The sequence below is a fragment of the Cibotium barometz genome, chromosome 55, assembly GCF_041138505.1.
Source record: "Cibotium barometz isolate CiBa-2024 chromosome 55, ASM4113850v1, whole genome shotgun sequence".
NCBI classification, from domain to species: domain Eukaryota; kingdom Viridiplantae; phylum Streptophyta; class Polypodiopsida; order Cyatheales; family Cibotiaceae; genus Cibotium; species Cibotium barometz.
Window position 1 is genome coordinate 2116480 of NC_141100.1, and position 20799 is coordinate 2137278.

General features: G+C 39.5%; 1 protein-coding gene across 5 annotated transcripts in view; it reads right to left on the reverse strand.

Moving 5' to 3' along the window:
• Positions 1-10165: 10165 nt before the first annotated feature.
• The window catches only part of LOC147607245 (autophagy-related protein 9-like), a 77012-nt gene continuing 66378 nt past the window's right edge, over positions 10166-20799 (reverse strand). For 2 of the 5 annotated variants that reach the window (XM_086790705.1, XM_086790707.1), the window contains 4 exons: positions 11995-12065; positions 11678-11788; positions 10514-11551; positions 10166-10421 (listed from right to left, as the gene is read on the reverse strand). In XM_086790705.1, coding sequence (XP_086646831.1) covers positions 10561-11551; positions 11678-11788; positions 11995-12065 — 1173 coding nt within the window. In that variant the 3' untranslated portion in view covers positions 10166-10421; positions 10514-10560. Of the gene's footprint in view, positions 10422-10513; positions 11552-11677; positions 11789-11898; positions 12066-20799 lie in introns of all 5 variants that reach the window. The other 3 variants (XM_086790703.1, XM_086790706.1, XM_086790704.1) reach the window with 2 other exon arrangements.

Sequence of the window (20799 nt, forward strand, 5' to 3'; positions counted from 1 at the left end):
TATATATTAAAAGAGTGATTTTCATCATAAATGATTTGTATGCATAAACATATGCATAAAAGATTTTTCTAATATTAAAAGAGTGATTTTCATCATAAATGATTTGTATGCATAAAAGATATTTTTTTATATTAAAAGTATGATTTTCATCATAAATAATTTTATGCATAAATAGATGCATAAAAGAAATTCTTTTATATTAAAAGAGTGATTTTTATCATAAATGATTTGTATGCATAAACATATGCATAAAAGATTTTTTTTATATTAAAAGAGTAATTTTCATCATAAATGATTTGTATGCATAAACATATTCATAAAAGATTTTTTATATATTAAAAGAGTGATTTTCATCATAAATGATTTGTATGCATAAACATATACATAAAAGATTTTTCTAATATTAAAAGAGTGATTTTCATCATAAATGATTTATATGCATAAACATATGCATAAAAGATATTTTTTTATATTAAAAGTGTGATTTTCATCATAAATAATTTGTATGCATAAACATATGCATAAAATCATAAAATATATTTTTTTATTAAAAGTGTGATTTTCATCATAAATGGATTTTATGCATAAATTAGATGCATAAGAGAAATTCTTTTATTCTAAAAGTGTAATTCCTACTAAAATGGATTTATGCATGGAAAGATGCATAAAGAATTTATTTTAATCCAAAAGTGTTATTCTCATCAATTTTGATTTTATGCATAAATAGATGCATAAAGAATTTTATTTTTAATTCAAAAGAGTTATTCTCATCAATTTTGATTTTGTGCATAAATAGATGCATAAAGAATTTTTTTTTATTTTAAAAGAGTTATTTTCATCAATTTTGATTTTATGCATAAATAGATGCATAAAGAATTTTACTTTTAATTCAAAAGAGTTATTCTTATCAATTTTGATTTTATGCATAGAAAGATGCATAAAGAATTTTATTTTTAATTCAAAAGAGTTATTTTCATCAATTTTGATTTTATGCGTAGAAAGATGCATAAAGAATTTTATTTTTAATTCAAAAGAGTTATTCTTATCAATATTAATTTTATGCATAGAAAGATGCATAAAAGATTTATTTTTATTTCAAAAGTATTATTTTCATTTAAATTAATTTTATGCATAAAAGATTTATTTTTATTTTGAAAGTGTTATTCTCATTTAAATGGAATTTATGCATAGTAAAATGCATAAAAGGTTTATTTTTAATTCGAAAGTGTTATTTTCCTTAAAATTGAACTTATGCCTAAATAGATGCATAAAAGGATTTTTATAAAAGTATTATTCCTACTATGTCTTTATGCCTAATTAGATGCGTAAAGAATCTTTATATCAAAAAAAATAGAATTCTCTTACATTCAATAAATAGATATGATGAGATGTAATAGGAATCAGATAGATGTAAATGGATGGATGGAAGTGATATAAATCAGATAAATGTAAATAGATGAATGGATGAGGATGTTTGTGAATGTGAATGTGAATGTGAATGTGAATGTGAATGTGAATGTGAATGTGAATGTGAATGTGAATGTGAATGTGAATGTGGAATGTGGATATGGATGTATGAATGAGGATGTGGATGTGGATGTATGAATGTGGAAGTGGAAATGGATGTGTGGATGTATGAATGTGGATGTGGATGTGGATGTATGAATGTGAAATGTGGATATGGATGTATGAATGTGGATGTGGATGTGGATGTATGAATGTAGAATGTGAATGTGAATGTGAATGTGAATGTGAATGTGAATGTATGAATGTGGAATGTGGATATGGATGTATGAATGTGGAATGTGGATGTGGATGTGGATGTATGAATGTGAATATGGATGTGGATATGGATGTGTATGTATGAATGTGGAAGTGAAAATGGATGTGTGGATGTATGGATGTGAATGTGGATGTGTGAATATGGAATGTGGATATGGATGTATGAATGTGGAAGATGGATATGGATGTATGGATGTGGATGTAGATGTGGATGTATGAATGTGGATGTATGGATGTAAATATGGAATATGGATGTGGATTTTGATATAGATGTATGAATGTGAATGTGGAAATGGATGTATGGATGTGGATGTAGATGTGGATGTATGAATGTGGATGTATGGATGTAAATATGGAATATGGATGTGGATTTTGATATAGATGTATGAATGTGAATGTGGAAATGGATGTATGGATATGGATGTAGATGTGGAAATGGATGTATGGATGTGGATGTAGATGTGGAAATGGATGTATGGATGTGGATGTAGATGTGGAAATGAATGTATGGATGTGGATATGGAACGAGCCATTGGATACTTTAGTCAAGAATGCCAAACCTATCTCAATGGCCGAAGCAGTAAGAATGGCGAAGGATTTCGCCAAAGCCTTTGATGTCAAAGTCCCGCCAAAGCCAGCACCATCACCTTTCAAAAGGTTTTTACTCCCAGAAGGTGATTCCAACCTTCCTCCGCCTAAGAGATATCAGGGTCAACAAACCCAGGATATGGGAAGTTCCAGAATGGAAGAAATGTCCTTTTTCCGAAACTCAATCCCCTGGATTTCAACTTCAAAAGTTCCACCCTTGAACAAGAGAGTGAAATGCTATAACTGTCAAGGGTTTGGACATCGTAGCATGGATTGCCCAACTCCTTTTGGATCAAGGTTTTCAGGGCAGGAAAATCAGGGATCAAGATTCCAGACTCTAGCCCCTTCCGTCCATAATAATCAAGGTTCTATCCGCTAAAATCGGGGAAATCCCACAGGTACACTCTCTATCCAACCTGCAGTTTCAATCCAAGGTAATGCAAGACCTCCACCACAGAATAGAGGAAGTCAAAGAGAGTTGTTCCCGAATCGGCCGTCCACTTTCAAAGCAGTAACGCTGGAAGTGATTAAACAAGAAGAAGAAGAAGATGAAAGAGATCATACTCTGCCTGCGAGATGAGGACATCTCGCATTTTTAAAGTAGGGTAGAATGTAAGATTCCTCCCCAGCCTCTCAGGATGTCCAGTATCTTCCCCTGTAATCAAATCCCTCTTCAGAAATATAAAAGATCTTGTTTCTACCAATTTTGGGCTAGAGAGAGAAAATCTTCTAGAGAGTGATAATTCAGTTTTTAAATATTTTTGGATAGAAAAATATCTCATCTTATTCAAATAAGTTCCCCTGAAACAGAAGTTCAAAAAGATTTTCAGAAGGTGCATTAGAAATTAAGTATAATCTGTTCAAGAGGCATTATCCTAAGGGTCCAGATTTTTAAAAATTTTTAAATTAAGGTTCCTATATACCAATAAGATTCATCCAAATGTAGGGAGGAGATAAATAGAAGAATAAAAGAAAAATCTCCCAAAAATGAGTAAATACTCACATAAGATGAAGAGTTGACTAAGGACAAGGTTAATAGTTAAAAAAGAGAGATATTTAGATGAAATGATGCATTTTTGACACCTCAGTATGGGGGAATTCCCCTCATGAAGGAGGCGCCTATTTCATATGTGGGAGAGTTTTAAAGTCCCAAATAATGAGATATTTTTATCTCTCCTCTCTCTTGTTTCAACTAGATCCAAAAAGTGGACTAAACTGACCCAAAAATGGTCAAAATTTGACCAAACTGATCTGGAAAATTTTAGAATCAGTTGGCTTGGTTAGAAGCTCACTTTTTCCTATAAATAGAAGCCTTCCCCTTTGTTGAAGCTTAATAGTGTTTTTACACTGTTACCCTACTTCTCCTAAGAGCTAGAAAACTGTGAATTTACTCATAATTCATTAGTTTTTTTACCTTCCCTCTTCTAAAGATTGGTGGCCACTCTTGTTTCAAACAAGAGTAGAACCCTCAAACCATCAAGCCAAAGGAAAGCTCTCAAATTCTTTCGTAAGTTGGAGATTCTTCTCTTTTCTATTTATTTTATGGTTTTTTATGATTTTTGTCTTCTCTAAATTCAATATGATTGAAAAAAAGGCATTCCCCTCTCTTCTTTAGTAAATCCAACCATTCTTGTCCTAGATGAATGATTAATGGATAAAATCAAGTTTTTCATAATGTTTCTCTTTGACGATAAAGTAGAAAATGTTTACATTAGAATGATTTAAATACTCTTGGTGAATTTCTAATTGATTTTAGAGAGTTAATTTGAAAAATGGTCAGCCATACAAAGGAGGTTATGGCGAAATTTTCTAAAATTGTGAAAAGATACAGCAAGCACAAGAAGAGGATAAGGCTAAAGAGATCAAAGCCAAACAATTATTGAACAAAAGACTGATACATGTCAACATGGCTTCTGTGACCCTTTTGAACAAAGGGGAACTAAACATTGAGCCAACACAACTCAAGGGGGGACTTACTACAGCTAAAGGCCATACAACAAGCATTGCATTAATAGTACAGGGTCAAGTCATGACTTGATCTCATATGAAACTTGGGTAGCATTAGGTAAACCACACCTTGAACCCACTGATGCGCAAGTTCTTAGCATTCAGCCGAGGGATTTTTAAATGTTAACATTTCCATAAAAAATAATTCCTTGGTTTGGGAAGGTGTTTGTCATGCCTGCATGTTCCATGGAAGAAGAGATGATTCTAGGAAGATCCTGGATCTATGCCAGTAAATGCAATATCCAATGGGAAGAATGAACAACATCGATAAGCATAGACGAGAAGGTCATGTCCATACCCCTATGGAGCTTGACAAACAGAGGGAAGCACATCATAACTGATGAACATACAACAAGGGAAATGGCCACACCTCAGAGGATAGACCCAGAAACCATTCCGCGACGCTTACCCACATAATACTCTACATCTGAGGGTATATAGGAGTGGGTGCCCAAGAATCAACTAAAAGATAAACCAAACAAGATGGACACCATAAATGATAAAAGGAACCCAAGAAGAGCCTACAAACAATTCAAAAGTGAGACCTTGTAGACTCAAACCAATTGGCAGGACTCTAAGAATCCAAAGAGACCTCAAGGAGCCCGTGAGCAATGGGTCCGAAAGGATTTACTGTGGCGAGCACAAGGATACTATCAAGGCAATGAAGCAATATGGGTACCCAAAACCCACTCAGTGGGGCCAATACCACAAACAGGGCGAGTCATAAAAAAGAGGATGGTAAGAGCGTGCAACATGAACTCCCGACTCAAGCCAACACCACACCAAACCTTGTGTGGAGGAAAAAGCAACCCCAGCCAAATGGGTTGGGAATTTTCAAAGCAACAAAAGTATCCACTTTTGCTCTATAGAACTGAACAGGGAATTTAAGGGTAAACACAAAGAAATTCAGCAAGGAGATGCAAATGGAAGCCCTCCACAACTAGACACAACAACAAAATTGTTCATTTGGGTGGAAGGAACAATAAAAAATCTCACAGGGAACTAAAACGACTGCATATCAACAAATGCCCAAAAGTGCCCAGGTGACCCCTTGGTTCTCATGGCGATAAACAAAAGGTATCCAATGATTGCACAAATGGGTACAAGGTAAGCAATGTATCATTCACTCATCATGTGCATGTTTGACTAGCATAAAGGAAAAAAATGAGAAAATTTTGATCTTATGCATTTCACGTGAAACTGCAGAAAAAGGATTCACGCCGTGAACCACATTACAGCCATTCACACTATGAACCACCTTACAGAGTTTCACCCCATGAAAGAGTTCAAAATAGCTCATGACATGAAACGGTAATTTTTTGGTAGCCAATCACGCAGTGCCATGTGGCATTCTTCATTAAGATAGCCGCCCTGTATGATGGCTGCGTTTTTCATTAAGATAGCCGCCCTGTATGATGGTTACATTCTAAAATCGACTTTCTTTCCCTTTTTGTCATTTTGCATTGTGTGCATCTAGTGATCGTTTGCATTCGCTTCCCTGTGCATCTTCCAAGCTCGCCATTTCTCTTTATCGATTCTCGACTATTCATTCGAGGTGAGAGCTTGATCCTCGTTTTTTCTTTACTTTTATTTTTCTTTTTTGGTTGTTTGTTTTTGTTTTTGTTTTCGTTTTGTGTTCTTCAAAACACAATGCACATTAAGTGGTAACACAAATGATCGGGCCTTCACGATTGATTCAATCAAAATATTTACAAAAGATTGGTGTCTCCTCATACACCAAACAAACTTAATCAAATGATTAAAAATATTATCTGTACTTTCACGAACAATATGTCTGCACTTTCATGAATAATATGTCTGCATTTTCACGGCCCGAGCCTCACGGCCAGAGCCTTTCATAGAAACTGTGCCTGCACTTTCACAAAATAGCTTTTCACGGCCTGAGTCTTTCACGAAAACTATTCTATGTTTGCATTTTCACGGCCTGAGCCTTTCATGGCCAGAGTCTTTCACAGAAACTGTGCTTGCACTTTCACGAAATAGCTTTTCACGGCCTGAGCCTTTCACGAAAACTATTCCTGCACTTTCATGGCCAGAGCCTTTCACGAAAACAATTCTTGCACTTTCATGGCCAGAGCCTTTCACGGAAACAATTCCTGCACTTTCACGCGTGAGCCTTTCACGGCCAGAACCTTTCACTGACTAACACTTTCACGGACTGAGCCTTTCACAGAAACAATTCTTGCACTCACGCCTGATCCTTTCACGACCAGAACCTTTCACGGACTAACACTTTCATGATTGACACTTTGTTATGGCTCACCCTAACCCTCCTTGAAACACATCCAAAAAGAGATAACCTGATGAACTGCAACTGTCTGAGGATCTTTCCACCAATAGCCAAGCTCGTAACCCTTTAGGTCTCCAAGCTATACAACTCCTTGAGAAGTAATTCCACCACGTCTCCCGCGAGCGTTGTCACACCGTTGTGTTGCCTGAGATTCTACAGCTGGACTACACTGACTAGTCCACACCTATCCACTCCTCTTAGCGTGTTCACATTATGGACCGCTTGTATATAGTCTATTATGTGTGTTAGTCACTTTATCTTCTTTACAAACCTCTTTTTGTTGTGTGAAGAAGAAGAAGAATTTTCAGCCTCTCACCTTGTGTGTTCTCTTTTGGGGTTTGTGTGAGTGTGTGTCTGCTTGCAAGAGCTCAAGCTCTCTTCTCCCCTGCATCTTTTCAGACATTCCACCATAGAGATGAACTTTCAACGAAATAGTTGGTAGCATATTTGACTTTATCCTTCTCAAAAACATTTCCCCAGAAAAATAATCGTCAAGTTGACTAAGCCATGACAATACGATCTTTGGTTCCTTCTTACCATCGAAATTCTGAAAAGTGAAAGCTTTGTGGCTAATCTTGCTTTCCTTCTTTCCTGCTTGTGCTTGGAAGTAGCTTGTATTGTCTTGCATATATGATGCCCCTCAAAATCTAAAGAATCGAATCCAAAAGACAACCTTCTTCTTTTCTTGCGTGAAATTCTTCTCTCAAGTTCTTCTCTTTGACTACGCTCACTGACGAGTTGAGCTTGAAGTGCATTTAATTGACCTTGGATATTTGGTGGTAGAGGATAGGTTGCCATTATAGAAGAAGCAAGCAAAATAAAATGGGAGTGAAAAAATAAAATAGAAAAATAACAAGATTATATGTCCCCCGTGTATTATTAAAAGAAGGTTTGTTGAAGCGCTCGAAGTCAATAGAATAATAAAAATAATAATCCAATATTGTCTTGATGTCGATAATTCAGAAAGAAGCCTAGAACAATAGTTTTTGTACCAAAATTTAGAAATTGGAGAGTCAAGAACAAAGAAAATTTTATGGCATTATGAAAACTCTGTAGCACGATTGAAAAGAAACGAAGAGAGACAGTTAACTTCTTCCTTTTGCCAATGGGAGGGACTATCCCTTTCTACAAAAATTACAACCTTTGATGACATCAGTAGTGATGACTCAAACCTGAACTACACCAAAGGGTGTTCCCACATTTCCACACAAGAGTACTTTTCAAACTCCAATACGTGGCTTTTCATACAACTTTAAGGTACCATCACACCCATATGTATATGGGATAACTCACATACGCACAACCATGATTACAACTCATATATCCAGGCAAACCACCCTGCTATACATATACCTCGAGTCATAAGAGTTCACCGTCTCGGTGAACAAGTATTTTAAAAGAAAGGTACATATGTAATGCCAATGCTGATTTCGATGTGACAAGGAGCACATCCATGGTGTTGAGATGTCAAGCTCAACATGAGCTGACACTCACGAGACGCCTGCATGACTGTTTGACATTTACATCACTGGCGAGTTTGGTAGCTGGCACCGACATATCTTCACAAGAGATTGCTCAACATGAGCTGACACTCACGAGACGCCTACATGACTGTTCGACATTTACATCACTAGCAAGTTTGGTAGCTGGCACTGACATATCTTCACCAGAGATTCTACAACTAGACTACACCGACTAGTCCACACCTACCCACTCCTCTTAGTGTGTTCACATTCTGAACCGCTTGTATATACTCTATTATGTGTATTAATCACTTTATCTTCTTTGTAGACCTCTTTTGTTATGTGAAGAAGAAGAAGAATTTTTAGCCTCACCTTGTGTATTCTCTTCTAGGATTTATGTGAGTGTGTGTGAGCTTGCAAGAGCTCAAGCTCTTTTCTCCCCTGCATCTTTTCACATGGAAGAGGTGTCCATGTAGCAAGAGATTGTTCGTGTGCAATCAAATTTGTAGGATCACTTAGGAGACAAAGGATAGAAGATAAACCATAATGCCAAATCAGACAGAGAGAAAGAAAAGAATATCCACCACAAGATATAAAGAGATGAGGGAAGAGAAATCCACCACAAGATATAAAGAGAGTGAGGAAGAGAGAGAGAGAATGTTAATCCCATTTTGGATTAACAAAGATGCTCCTCCAATTGAGGACATCAACAAGCGTGATATAAAGGCACTATAAAAGTTGTACATTTTAAGATACTGACCACCCAAGGCCTTAGTAAGTTTTGAACACCCAAGTGTGAATAAAGACCAGTTGTATAAAAGACAATTCTCATAATGAAATGACACAATCCCCCTTCGTGCTATGAGAGCTCGTCTTTGTCTTGAGAGAGAGAGAGAGAGAGACACACACACACACACAGAGACACAAAGACACAGAGAGTGTACTCTAGTGCATGTTCCTCTTTCATGCATGTGTGAGAGAGAGTGAGAGGTAGATTGCCTTGCATTGTGGTGCAAGCGACTCCACGGTGACAGCGTGGAAGTGGAGATCAGAGGAGTGGAGCTTCCAAAGCGAGCTTGGGGAGTCTCAAGGGACGTGAGCTCGAAGCATTGGTAAGTACCCAACGATTGTTAATACATGATCATCCAGCATTCTTCCACCATTGCGAGTCACAGACTCCTATTGTTACAATTACCCACACATGGAAAAGCCAACCCCAACATGGCTTCCCATCTTGCAACGCGTTCCGCACACTGAGCATTGAGAACCTGTCTTTGGTCAATGTGGTCTGAATAGGTTTGAACCTTGCAAACTGCTACCTGCCTTTGTGACATCGCCATCACTATCTCTTTTTAGCGAGTGATCGATCTACAACATTTCTCCACACAACACAACCACCAACCCACGATGTCAAAAAAGTTCAAAAGGGCAGAGCGAGGTTTCCCTCTTTTAACTGCTCAATAGACTCCTCTCTAGCATGGCCATTTTTTACTTCTTCCTTAACTTGACCTCCTTTCTTTTTCAAAGGAGGTATGGAAATCACATTCCACTAGGGTAGATTCAAACCCAACACCCCCACTTTGGGAGGCATGGGCACTACCACTGAGCTATAGCCCAAGAGGCTCTTATGATGCTCCACTTACTCAACCTCTTTTTGAAGCTCTCGAGCTCTTATGCAAAAATTTGTAGGGTTGTCAGCTTGCCTCTAGTGTTCAAACCCCACAACATGAAGTGGACATGACGCCTACCACTAGATTGACCCACCCTCTGTTACTCATTATACCATGCCATCATATGCACAAGGCTAAAATTGTAAGGATCATATGCACATAAGGCAACAACATGACCCTAAACAACTCTCCTCATGGCCTTGCAAGCCACTGCCCCAACAGGTGAACTTTTCTTTAGCCACATCAAAAGAGAAGGCTTTCCATGTGTTAGTAGGTGTAACATGTTTTTTATGTGGAAGCTTGGATAAGTCAAAAGACTGTGAAAACACATCCAAAACTCTAACTATCAATAAGAAACATGTGGTGTTCATTTCATTAAATTATGTTGACATAGAATAAGGCCCCAAAGAAGGGCTGATCAGGAGACCAATAGTTCTGTACACATTGGTGAAATGAAGCCCAGGGTAAAGGCTTGTAACAATAATCAAATATGATGATCAAATGAGCTTTGCAGATCATCCAATCTCTCGGTTTCGCAGTTAATATAAAACCATCCATAATGTGCAAGGAGGGCCGAAAAGAATTTTTATAAACAAACTCCTGCAAGAAACAGCAATGAGTCATTCCTCCATTTCCACTTTGAACACTAGGTCAAAACGGTTCCTGATTACTTGACAATATTTAAGGAATACCTTGATGAGCACCCCACAGCATACCGGCTATGGCAATGCTTACTTTGCTATGATTCGCTGCTGTGCAGATGACTGCTCCTGTCAAGACCTTGGGGCACATCATAAACATCACCAAATGGAAGATCAAAATCAGAGACCTCTTCCACGATACTACTAGTATATGCCCTTCGGGAATGCATCAAATCCCAAGCTCTTTCCTGATCCTCTTCGCTATCCAGAAAGGACTCATAGCTGCTTCCAGCAAAATGTCCGGCCCCATAGATAGGAGGTTCTAAGAAGCTTCCGGGAGCCATTGTTGATGGCTGCCCTTGGTGTAGCCACCACTGATGCACCTCATCCTGCTTGGGAAAAACGGAAGGTTGGCCCAACAAGTGCTTGTAAACTGCATGATCGGATGCTCCTAAGTGGACTTCTACCTTGTCCATGAGATTTTCTTCTTGATGCATCCTACTCATTGAAGAGAGAGAGGCGGCCTGGCCTGCCACAGTTCTATCAGGGTCCAAATCCTGCGCACAAGCTGAATGGTCCGATACTCCCACATGCATGCGTACCCTCTCAATGGTGTTTTCTTCTTGATACATCCTGCTGCTCATTGCAGCAGTACGTGATGAATCAACACAATAAGATGGATGACCCTCTTTATCTCGGTTGCTGGCTTCGATATCAGTGGCTTTTTTAAAGCCAATTTGACAAGAATGAGAGGTATAAAACCGATCAACAAGCCAATATAATTGATCTGGTACCAGCTTATTTCCCAAAAATAAGAAATCTTCCCTAAGCTGACCAGATTTCCCTTGCACATATTGCTCCTGAACACTGCTACTGCAGGATAGTGGCCATTTAAATCCATATCCAGGCTGCGTAAGTAGTGAAAACATGCTGTTGTCTAATCTAGGGACACGAGGTCTTGCCAGCTGAAGAGAGGGGGAAATATTGGCCAGCTGTGATTCGGTACTTTGGACTTGAAAATCGGCAAGAATGGAGAGAAACTTTTTTCCATTGAAATCCGGTTCCCAATGGAGATAGCTGCTTTGGAAACTGTAATAAACATATGCGGAAAAGTTAAACATAAGCAGAAAAGTTACATCTCAATACTTGATCTAAAATAGGAAAGCAAGACATAACGATGAGCCTTTGAAAACTGAAACAGCATTGAGCTTTTACCTTAGAAAAGATTTCTCCATTTTTCCCTGGCAGCTCCTCCTTGCTTTATTTGTGTGGAAAGGTGAGCCATAGTTTCGATTTCCATGGTGCTCAAAGTCAAACACGCTCAAGCTATAAAAGAAAAAAATGAACATGCAATCAAAAATGCCAACTTGTTACATTCTGAGCACAGCATCAGGCCTCAGCTAGGACAGAGCAGAAGGGGGTAAGACCTGACTCACTTGAACATTCTAGAGGATTTCAAAAGCAGGCATGTTTCTAGCGCAGTAATGGACACATTCTCAGCAATGCATTGGAGTTCAAGGGATATGACCCACCTGCAAACATCGCCAACACCCTCAATGTGCACTGTGAATTCTCGTATGAACTGCAGCACATCCTCTACATACTGCATACGCAAGAAGATAGGCAACAAAATATTCTTCACCTGTTATCTACAAGCTGAAAATGTAAGGCTTGAAACTCTAAAATAAAAGCTGTGCATTAAAAACATCAAGATGACAACTCTTGTTCCACTAGAATGAGAAGCATGCCACAAATCAGGTATGCATTCTCATCTCGACTTCAATGTTCCCCACTCGTGATGGAACCTCAAATTCACGAGTTGTGAGGCCCCAATTTACATGGAGAAGTTAGCGCATCCTTCTATTAGTCAGAAAAAGAACATCTGCTCCGAGCAGGACTACAAAACTATCAAGAGGTAACAGGTACATAGTTTAAACAAAGATTGATTTTTTCTGTTGTTTTTAGGGACCACAAACACCACGGCCTATGGTGCCAAGTAACACAGCCTTTCCCTTGGGTAAGGAAGGGGCCCAAGCTCCAGGTGCAGGAGAAGGCCACCTCGCGTTGCTACATCATCTGCTCCGAGAGTCGGGTATTCAAGGGAAACCAAAAGCTAGTTGATGACCTTATGATGCTCTACAAGGAGAATCTCACACTTTCAGAGGAGACCTTTGGCCAGCCAGACTACAATTGCTTGCTTTTTTGTTCAACTGCACCTACCTACTGGACATTTGATTAGAAGTCTAGGAGCAAAAATATGGCAGGTTGTCGCAGATGCTGGTGGGCTGCAAAGCAGAAAAGATAGAGAAGGACCCACAGGTTGCATAGATGGCCTTTTTGTGTGTTTGGAAACCAATATTGGAGCTGTGCATTGCCACTAAGGTTGGCCCAGTGTAGGACTTGTAGATCTGTGTTTAGCACGTAGAAGTCTACATTTTACCTTAAGGATACTAACACTCTCTGCATATGTTATTTTCTAAGTACAGAAATCCATTGAGCATCATCATGACAGGTGAAGCCAACCATAGAGCGAGAGTGATTCGTAATAAAAGAATGCATGAGAACTATAAACCACAGCTTGGTGAAAGGGTGCTACTAACTTGAGGCTCTCCTTACAACCCTTTGGGCCTTAGTAGAAAAAATGTGATCGAAGATAAGGGGGTTTCACTTTTAAAATGTCACTATTACACTTTTTAGGTGTAGCCTCTATATTGAGGGTCATGGCAGTATGTTCTTAAAAAAGTGCATCTTTTATCATCTTAAGAGATTTCAAGCGAAGGCATTTAAAAATGCGCCTTGATGCAAAAGTGAGCATGACTGGCAGATCTACTCCTAACATTAATGCTACATGCAGGAGTGTGTGCATGTGACATCCCCTCCATTTAACTGGCTAGAGAGAGGTACATAGACCCCTAATAGCAGGCCATAGTGGGATGGTAGTGGAGTCCTTGTCTAACCACACGACCTCACGTGCCTCTATCCTAAAACTTGGTCTGTTGTTCGGTTCTTCACTTTTTTCTGTCATGTTTCTTTGCTGTTAGCATCATGTCAATTATGCATTTTTTTTACAAAGTAGCATCATGTTAATGACCATCGTGGCCAGCTGCAGCACAAGCTGAGGGAACTGCAAAACCAAACAAGGACGGGTTTTGAATACTTATGCATAAAGATCTTACTTAAATTTTCCTGCTAGAGCCAGCCTCCCAGAAAAATTACTAGGTCTGAATAGGGCTGGCTACATACAGCCCTCTGGCCATCCTACTCTTCCTTGACTGCCCATAGCAAGGGCACATGTTGTCCACCAAACTACTTGTGAATTTGTACCTTAACCAGGCATCCTTTACTCAGACCTCGTAATGTTTCCTGCTAGAGCCAGCCTCCCATAAAAATTACAAGGTCTGGCTACATAACAGCCCTCTGGCCATCCTACTCTTCCTTGCCTGCCCATGGCAAGGGCACCAAACTACTTGTAAATTTGTACCTTAACCAGGCATCCTTTACACACGGCCTCCTTATGAAAAGTGGGACACAGTTCCCTTGTGAAACTTGGAGCCTTGTGTTGATCGGCTCTTCCATGCCTGCCCCCTTTGGCTGCTCTAAGTTTCCCTTTTGATGGGCACTTTGTTAGCAAGTGGAGAGAGCGTTTTTTTGTGTAAGTAGTGAGCCCCCAAGTTTTGATTGGCCATCCAAAACAACCTAGCTTCGTGTACCCAACATTAAATTTATATTTCAGAATAGGAACTCATTTAGGGCCCAATGCCCTTCATAGTCAACTACCAAAAATTGTGAGTGATCTCTGTTAATTGATCTATGAGCCAAAGCTTAGGTTGTTAAAGCACTCGTAGGGATACTTTGTGTATTGCCAATGCCAATTCCAAGTCGATCTTATACATAATGAAAAACAAAATAAGATAAAGCTCTTCAACTAGAATGCTTGGGCAGTTAGGATTGTGTTTTCTTAATCAGTATGTCCGTACTAACTTTTGTGACTTCATGTGAGCTTGTTAAAAATGATCATAGCTAAGCTATATTGTTTTTGGAGTAGAGGATTAGTTTTTCAGAGCTTCTCTCTTTGTTTTAATTTTTTCTACTACTCCAAAGCAAGTGTACACGTGTATTGACCCCCAAAAAAAGTGTTATCTGTACAGACTAATCCAAAGAGTATATACACCGCCCAAATCCATAAGAAAAGTACAGGAATGGGTGTTGGGGTATCCTGAAGAGGTATCCATTTCTCCAAGGCCTCTATAGAAAGCCTTGCACTCCAACATTTGTTCCCCTTGGTGCACGATGATGCGCAAAAATCCTGGAACATGGCGTTTGTATCACCACTAGCAACTTAGCTTCTTGCAAATGGGGTCTAGTGTTTTCTCTCATCGTCAAATTTCACCATAGTGGGAGTGGTCATGTTTTTCCCTGACCACAATAAAGCCATCCACTATGTGAGAGGTTGAAGGCAACAAGCAAAAGCAGAGAAGAGACTTGGAGTAGCCAACAATGATCCAACACCTAAGCAAAAATGATGAAGTTATTAAATAGCAAAAAACATGTTCTTATATACAGCACAAATAGCCAAGTCGGCCAAGAGAAGAAACCCACGATTGGTAAAAAATACCTACGACTTGGAAAAGTGCCTAAAAATGTGTGAAAAAATACCCATGACTAAGTAAAATACATCAAATAAAAATGCTGCACAAATGGTGCAATAAATGGAATAAATGCTAGAGATGAACACAATTCAACAACTCCTCTCGAGTCTCAACTCCAGCATAGTGGACTGACTCCCATACAGGTCAAGAGCTGATCAATAGAATCTCGAGGAAGAGGTTTAGTGAAGAGGTCAGCTAGGTTGTTATAAGAGGGACGATACTCCAGAGAAACGATGCCGTCAGCAACTAGCTCATGGACAAAGTGAAAATGGACCTCAATGTGTTTTGTCCTGCCATGAAAAGATGAAGTTCGAGCCAACGTCACGACACTCTGATTGTTTGTAAGAATGCAAACAGAGGAGTTTGAAAGAACATGAAGATTACTCATCATCTGCATCTCACAAAAAGTATCCAAATAGGCCTGGTACTCAACCTCAATAGAAGGAATTGAGACTGTATCCTGCTTCTTGGACCACCAAGAAATGGGAAGAGAAGGAGTCCACTCCTAAGAGGACTGAATTTAAGGATGCACATGCAGAAGAATAGGCTGCAGCAGATGCACGTTATGAGGATGTAATACAGCAGCCAGAAGAAACTTGGACTAAAGCTTGGACTTAGAACTTGGATTTGGACTTGGACTTGGATTTGGACTTGGATTCATTGGACTTGGAATCATTGGATTTGGATTTGGACATTGGACCTGGTACTAGCCCGGTGAGAGATACTTGTGGGTCGTCCCCGTGGTGTGCTCGACATCAGAGATCTTGTGCCTCAACATCGACAACGACTTGGATATCCTACATCAGCATATTTGTGTGTTTAGTATTCATTGATTGTATTGATCCTGGCCAACGTGCCCGTGGATTATTTCTGAATAAATTCCTGAAAGGAGGCAGGGCCTGTTCCACACTCAGTGTGGTGTTCTGTGCAAGATCCCTATTTCCTTCTTTCTCTCCCCTCTCTCTTTATATCTTGCTCACCAACTTAGGATTACGGAGGTTAGTAGAGGGATAACTCCCGTGTGTCCAGCCGACCGCTGAGCTACCGAAGAGAGATGCAGAAAAGAAAGGCTTTTGACAAGAAAAGAGAGGAATCTGGGAATCTGGCCGGCGCTTGAATCAACACAAGGGAAGGGACCTAAGTCGGCATTATATCTTTATATAGTTATCTCTTGGACACCTGGTTGCGTATGTCACGGCAAGCCCCGCTAGGTTTACAGTGGTATTAGAGCAAGATTTCTCTTGAAGAAACTTTCTTGAGGTGACAGAACCATGGCAAGAGTAGAGGAATATCAAGGGCCTAATGAAGGGAACAATAGTGAGGCCAACCCAAGACTTCAAGATGGAAACCAAGAACGACAATCTATTTCTCATGAGACAGCAGTCATGACACCGACAGAATACCGAGATTTTTAGCAGTTTAGGTACTTTCTCCAAGATGAAGAATTCCTAGCTTGGAGAGCCAAGAAAGAAGAGGACCAAAGAAGGGCTCAAATGTTTGAAGATTTCATCAAGGATCGAGCCACCAAAGCTGAAGGAGTTGAAGCTGCTAAAGCCTATCTTCGGGCCAAAGGAGTCACTATTGCAGAAGGATCTAGAGCTACCCGGTCTATTTCTCATAGAGGAGACAACTTCTTCAGGACAGGTAAGGGAAAGAAGGAACACTTGGCTGCAAGTTGCCCCGACAAGCCAAAGCAAGAAACCACAGAGATCGGAAGATCATCAAATTGACATCGTGCCAAGAAGTTCATCAAGAGGATTGTAGCGGATGCTAGACCATTGCAAGTTTTGACAAAGAAAGCCGTGGGATCTTTGTGGATCAAAGCTGAAACAGAACCCTTTTGAAGCATTGAGACTTTATGCTAGCAAAGGATTAGTGTTGGTTATTCTAGACCTTTTTGTGGTTGAACATGATGAGATTACATTGAACCAAGAAGGCCATGTTGTGGCCTATGACCGTCAAAGACAACAAGGTAGCAGATGCATTTTCTCGGCTTCACTTTGATGAAGGATCCTTATGCTACTAAAGAGGATTTCAAAGATGTTTTGGAACAGATTGCGTGTTAAGGAAACCCTACCCTAACTTGTCGTGGAAAGCTACCTATCCGCTGAGCTCGAGCATGGCTCAAGAGCTCCATCGTAGCCGCTTGTCACCGTCGTCCTCCCGCACTCCAGGTCACACCGAGGCGGTTGCTCTAATCCAACGGATGATGCAAGCCTAATCGTGTGGGATCTCCGCGGAAGAGGATCGCGATGGTTAGCCTAATCACTCAAGAGAGAGAAAGAAAGAAAGAAAGGAAGCTGTATTAACGTCTACTAGAGGCCGAACTCCACCTATGAGACAAATCAATGTACACCTGTCAATGTCTTCTGGATGTCCAAAAAAAAAGGACAAAATCAACATGAAATAAACTATGAAAGTACTGAGCTAGTGGGGGGGTGTGATGGATGGCTAGAGGCTCAGTAGAGAGAGAGAGAGAGAGAGAGAGAGAGAGAGAGGGAACAAGTGATTAGCAATAATCACTCCCAAACCCTAACCCTAAGCACACCACATGCTAGATTAGAGTTGCAAGAGAGAGGGAGTGTAAGATCCCTGTCCCCACGCGCAACGGATTCGGGGTGCTAGCAGTGGAAGTAGCACATCTTGCGCGGGGCAGGGTCCCACACTCGGGGCCTCGCCCACGGATATCCGGACAGGTGACTAATTCCTCGATTCTTCCAAACCGAACTCGAAAAAACTTCTCTTGCCCGGAAAGCACGGGCGATTCCACCAAGATAACTTTTCCCTAACGTAGTCAAAAGCCTTAACTAACTGAGCTCATCTGACATAACCCGTAAGTCCCATAGTCAGATCAGGGAAAAAGATTGTACTTAGATCATAAAGACCAACGCTTTTTTCCTCATTGAGAGGCACAGCCGTTGATTCTTTTCCATAGAACAATTTTTGTCCGAGATTTACTTCATCTATCGAACTAAACAGAAATTGAGTCTTGATTTACGGATCCATCAGTCCAGCCTAACCCCATCCAGTCCCATAGGTTAGCCAACCGCCTAACCACTGTAGTGATGGGATCCAATTAGGAATTTGGTTAGGTTTTGTCCCGAGTACACAGGGAAAAGAGTTCCCAGGCCCCCTAGCCGGATTTTCAAGCAAATTTAACTCCAGTCACACCACTTATACACCCAATATGAAATTGCCTTTTTCCTAGATTCAAATGTATTTAATTCAGTCATTTAATGAAATCATAGTATTACTGATCATAAACTTCCAAGTATCCGGTTGAATCTTAATTTCCAATCATTCCTTCATCGGAGTATCTATGGCATCATTGGTAACTAGAACGCTCACCACCTGTTCACTCAGGGGCCTTTTCTATAGTTCCTAGCTCATAGTACCCGACAGATAATCACTTATAAAAATCAAGATGGAATCCTCGTTGAAGATCAGTAAGATCAACCAACAGATCCATATAAGAGAGCTATGGACTCATCAGTTGAGGACTAGCAAGGTCAATCAACTAGATCTATACTCGGTTTCAGAAAACAACTCTTACTCCTTGTTCCAGTATCTTCCACGACGCACGTATGGGTATCTTCGGCGACCCAGAGCCCGAGCACTGTATGGTCAACACCCTCTAGGATCCTTCGCAGGTCACCTAGCGCTTCACTCATAGGCCGCTTCCTTGGTCCCTCATCCACGGTACCGGAAGCTCACCATTTAAATCGAACCGAGACTGGTCAAGACCTCGGCCGATCTTGCTACGCGAGACATCCTCCATTGACTCTCCGTCAGCAGTTGCAACTTTATCAGTTAGATCTCAACGATCTTAATCACAAGACGGTCAAAATGCTTCCCCAGCATTCTTGACATAAAACGGTCATTTACAAACAGGTTACAAATACAGTTTCTATAATGAACTCACGTCTTTCCAGATTGTTCACATCAATCCATATTACTTAACCCAAATCCAAATCATATGTGTATCCATTCTTATAACCAGATACATCATTTTCCATTCCATCACATCAGATTCATTCACTTCACATAACATCCATTCCTATCTTTTTTAATTTACATTACGTCTCATCACATCCATTTCTCATTACATCTCATTCGTTCACATCTTATATTATTCATTCACATTCTGATTCACATGACATCTCATCTCATCCATTTGCTCATATCGACTTCATATCCATTCACATACATTTTTGCATTCATTATTTCACACACATCCACATTCGTACTTCCACATTCACATCTATATCCATACATCCATTTTCACATCCACATTCATATATCCACATCGATACATCCATTTCCACATCCATATTCATACATCCACATCCATATTCATACATCCACATCTACATCCATACATCCACATCCATATCCATACATCCACATCTACATCCATACATCCACATCCACATCCATATCCACATCTACATCTACATCTACATCCATACATCCATTTTCACATCTACATCCACATTCACATCTACATTCATACACACATCCATATTCATACATCCATATCCACATCCACATCCATATTCACACATCCACATTCACATTCACATACATCCACATTCTTACATCCATATCCATATCCATATCCTTATCCACATTTCATATCTACATTCATACATCCACATCCATACATCCACATCCACATCCACATCTACATCCATTTTCACATCCATACATCCATTTTCACATCCACATCTACATCCACATCCATACATCCATTTTCACATCCACATCTACATTCATACATCCACTTCCATACACACATCTATATTCATACATCCATATCCACATCCACATCCATATTCACACATCCACATTCACATTCACATTCTTACATCCATATCCACATCCATATCCTTATCCACATTCCATATCTACATTCATACATCCACATCCATACATCCATTTCCACATCCATATTCATACATCCACATCCACATCCACATCCACATCCACATCTACATTCATACATACATATCCATATTCATACATCCATATCCACATCCACATCTACATCCGTACATCCATTTTCACATCTATATCCACATTCATACATCCACATTCACATCTACATCCATACATCCACATCCATACATCCATTTCTACATTCCCATTCATATAACCACATACGTCTTCACATCTATTCTTTTACATCACATCCATTCTCGCCATATCACAACCCATATACATCTTATCCCATCAGATACACTTCTTACCTCATCTCATACGCATCTTATCACATCCTAACTCATCTTGTCACATCCTAACTCATCCCATATGCATCTTAGCACATCCTATCACTTCTCATACACATCTTATCACATCCTATCACTTCTCATACGCATCTTATCACATCCTATAACTTCTCATACGCATCTTATTAGGCATAAGGACAACTTTACTAGGAATAACACTTTTATAATAATCCTTTTATGCATTTTACTATGCATAAATTTCAATTTAATGAGAATAATACTTTCGAAATAAAAATAAATCTTTTATACATCTTTCTATGCATAAATTTTCATCTTAATAAAATTAACACTTTTAGAATAAATCTTTTATGCATCTATCTATGCATAAAATCAAAATTGATAAGAATAACTCTTTTGAATTAAAAATAAAATTCTTTATGCATCTTTCTATGCATAAAAG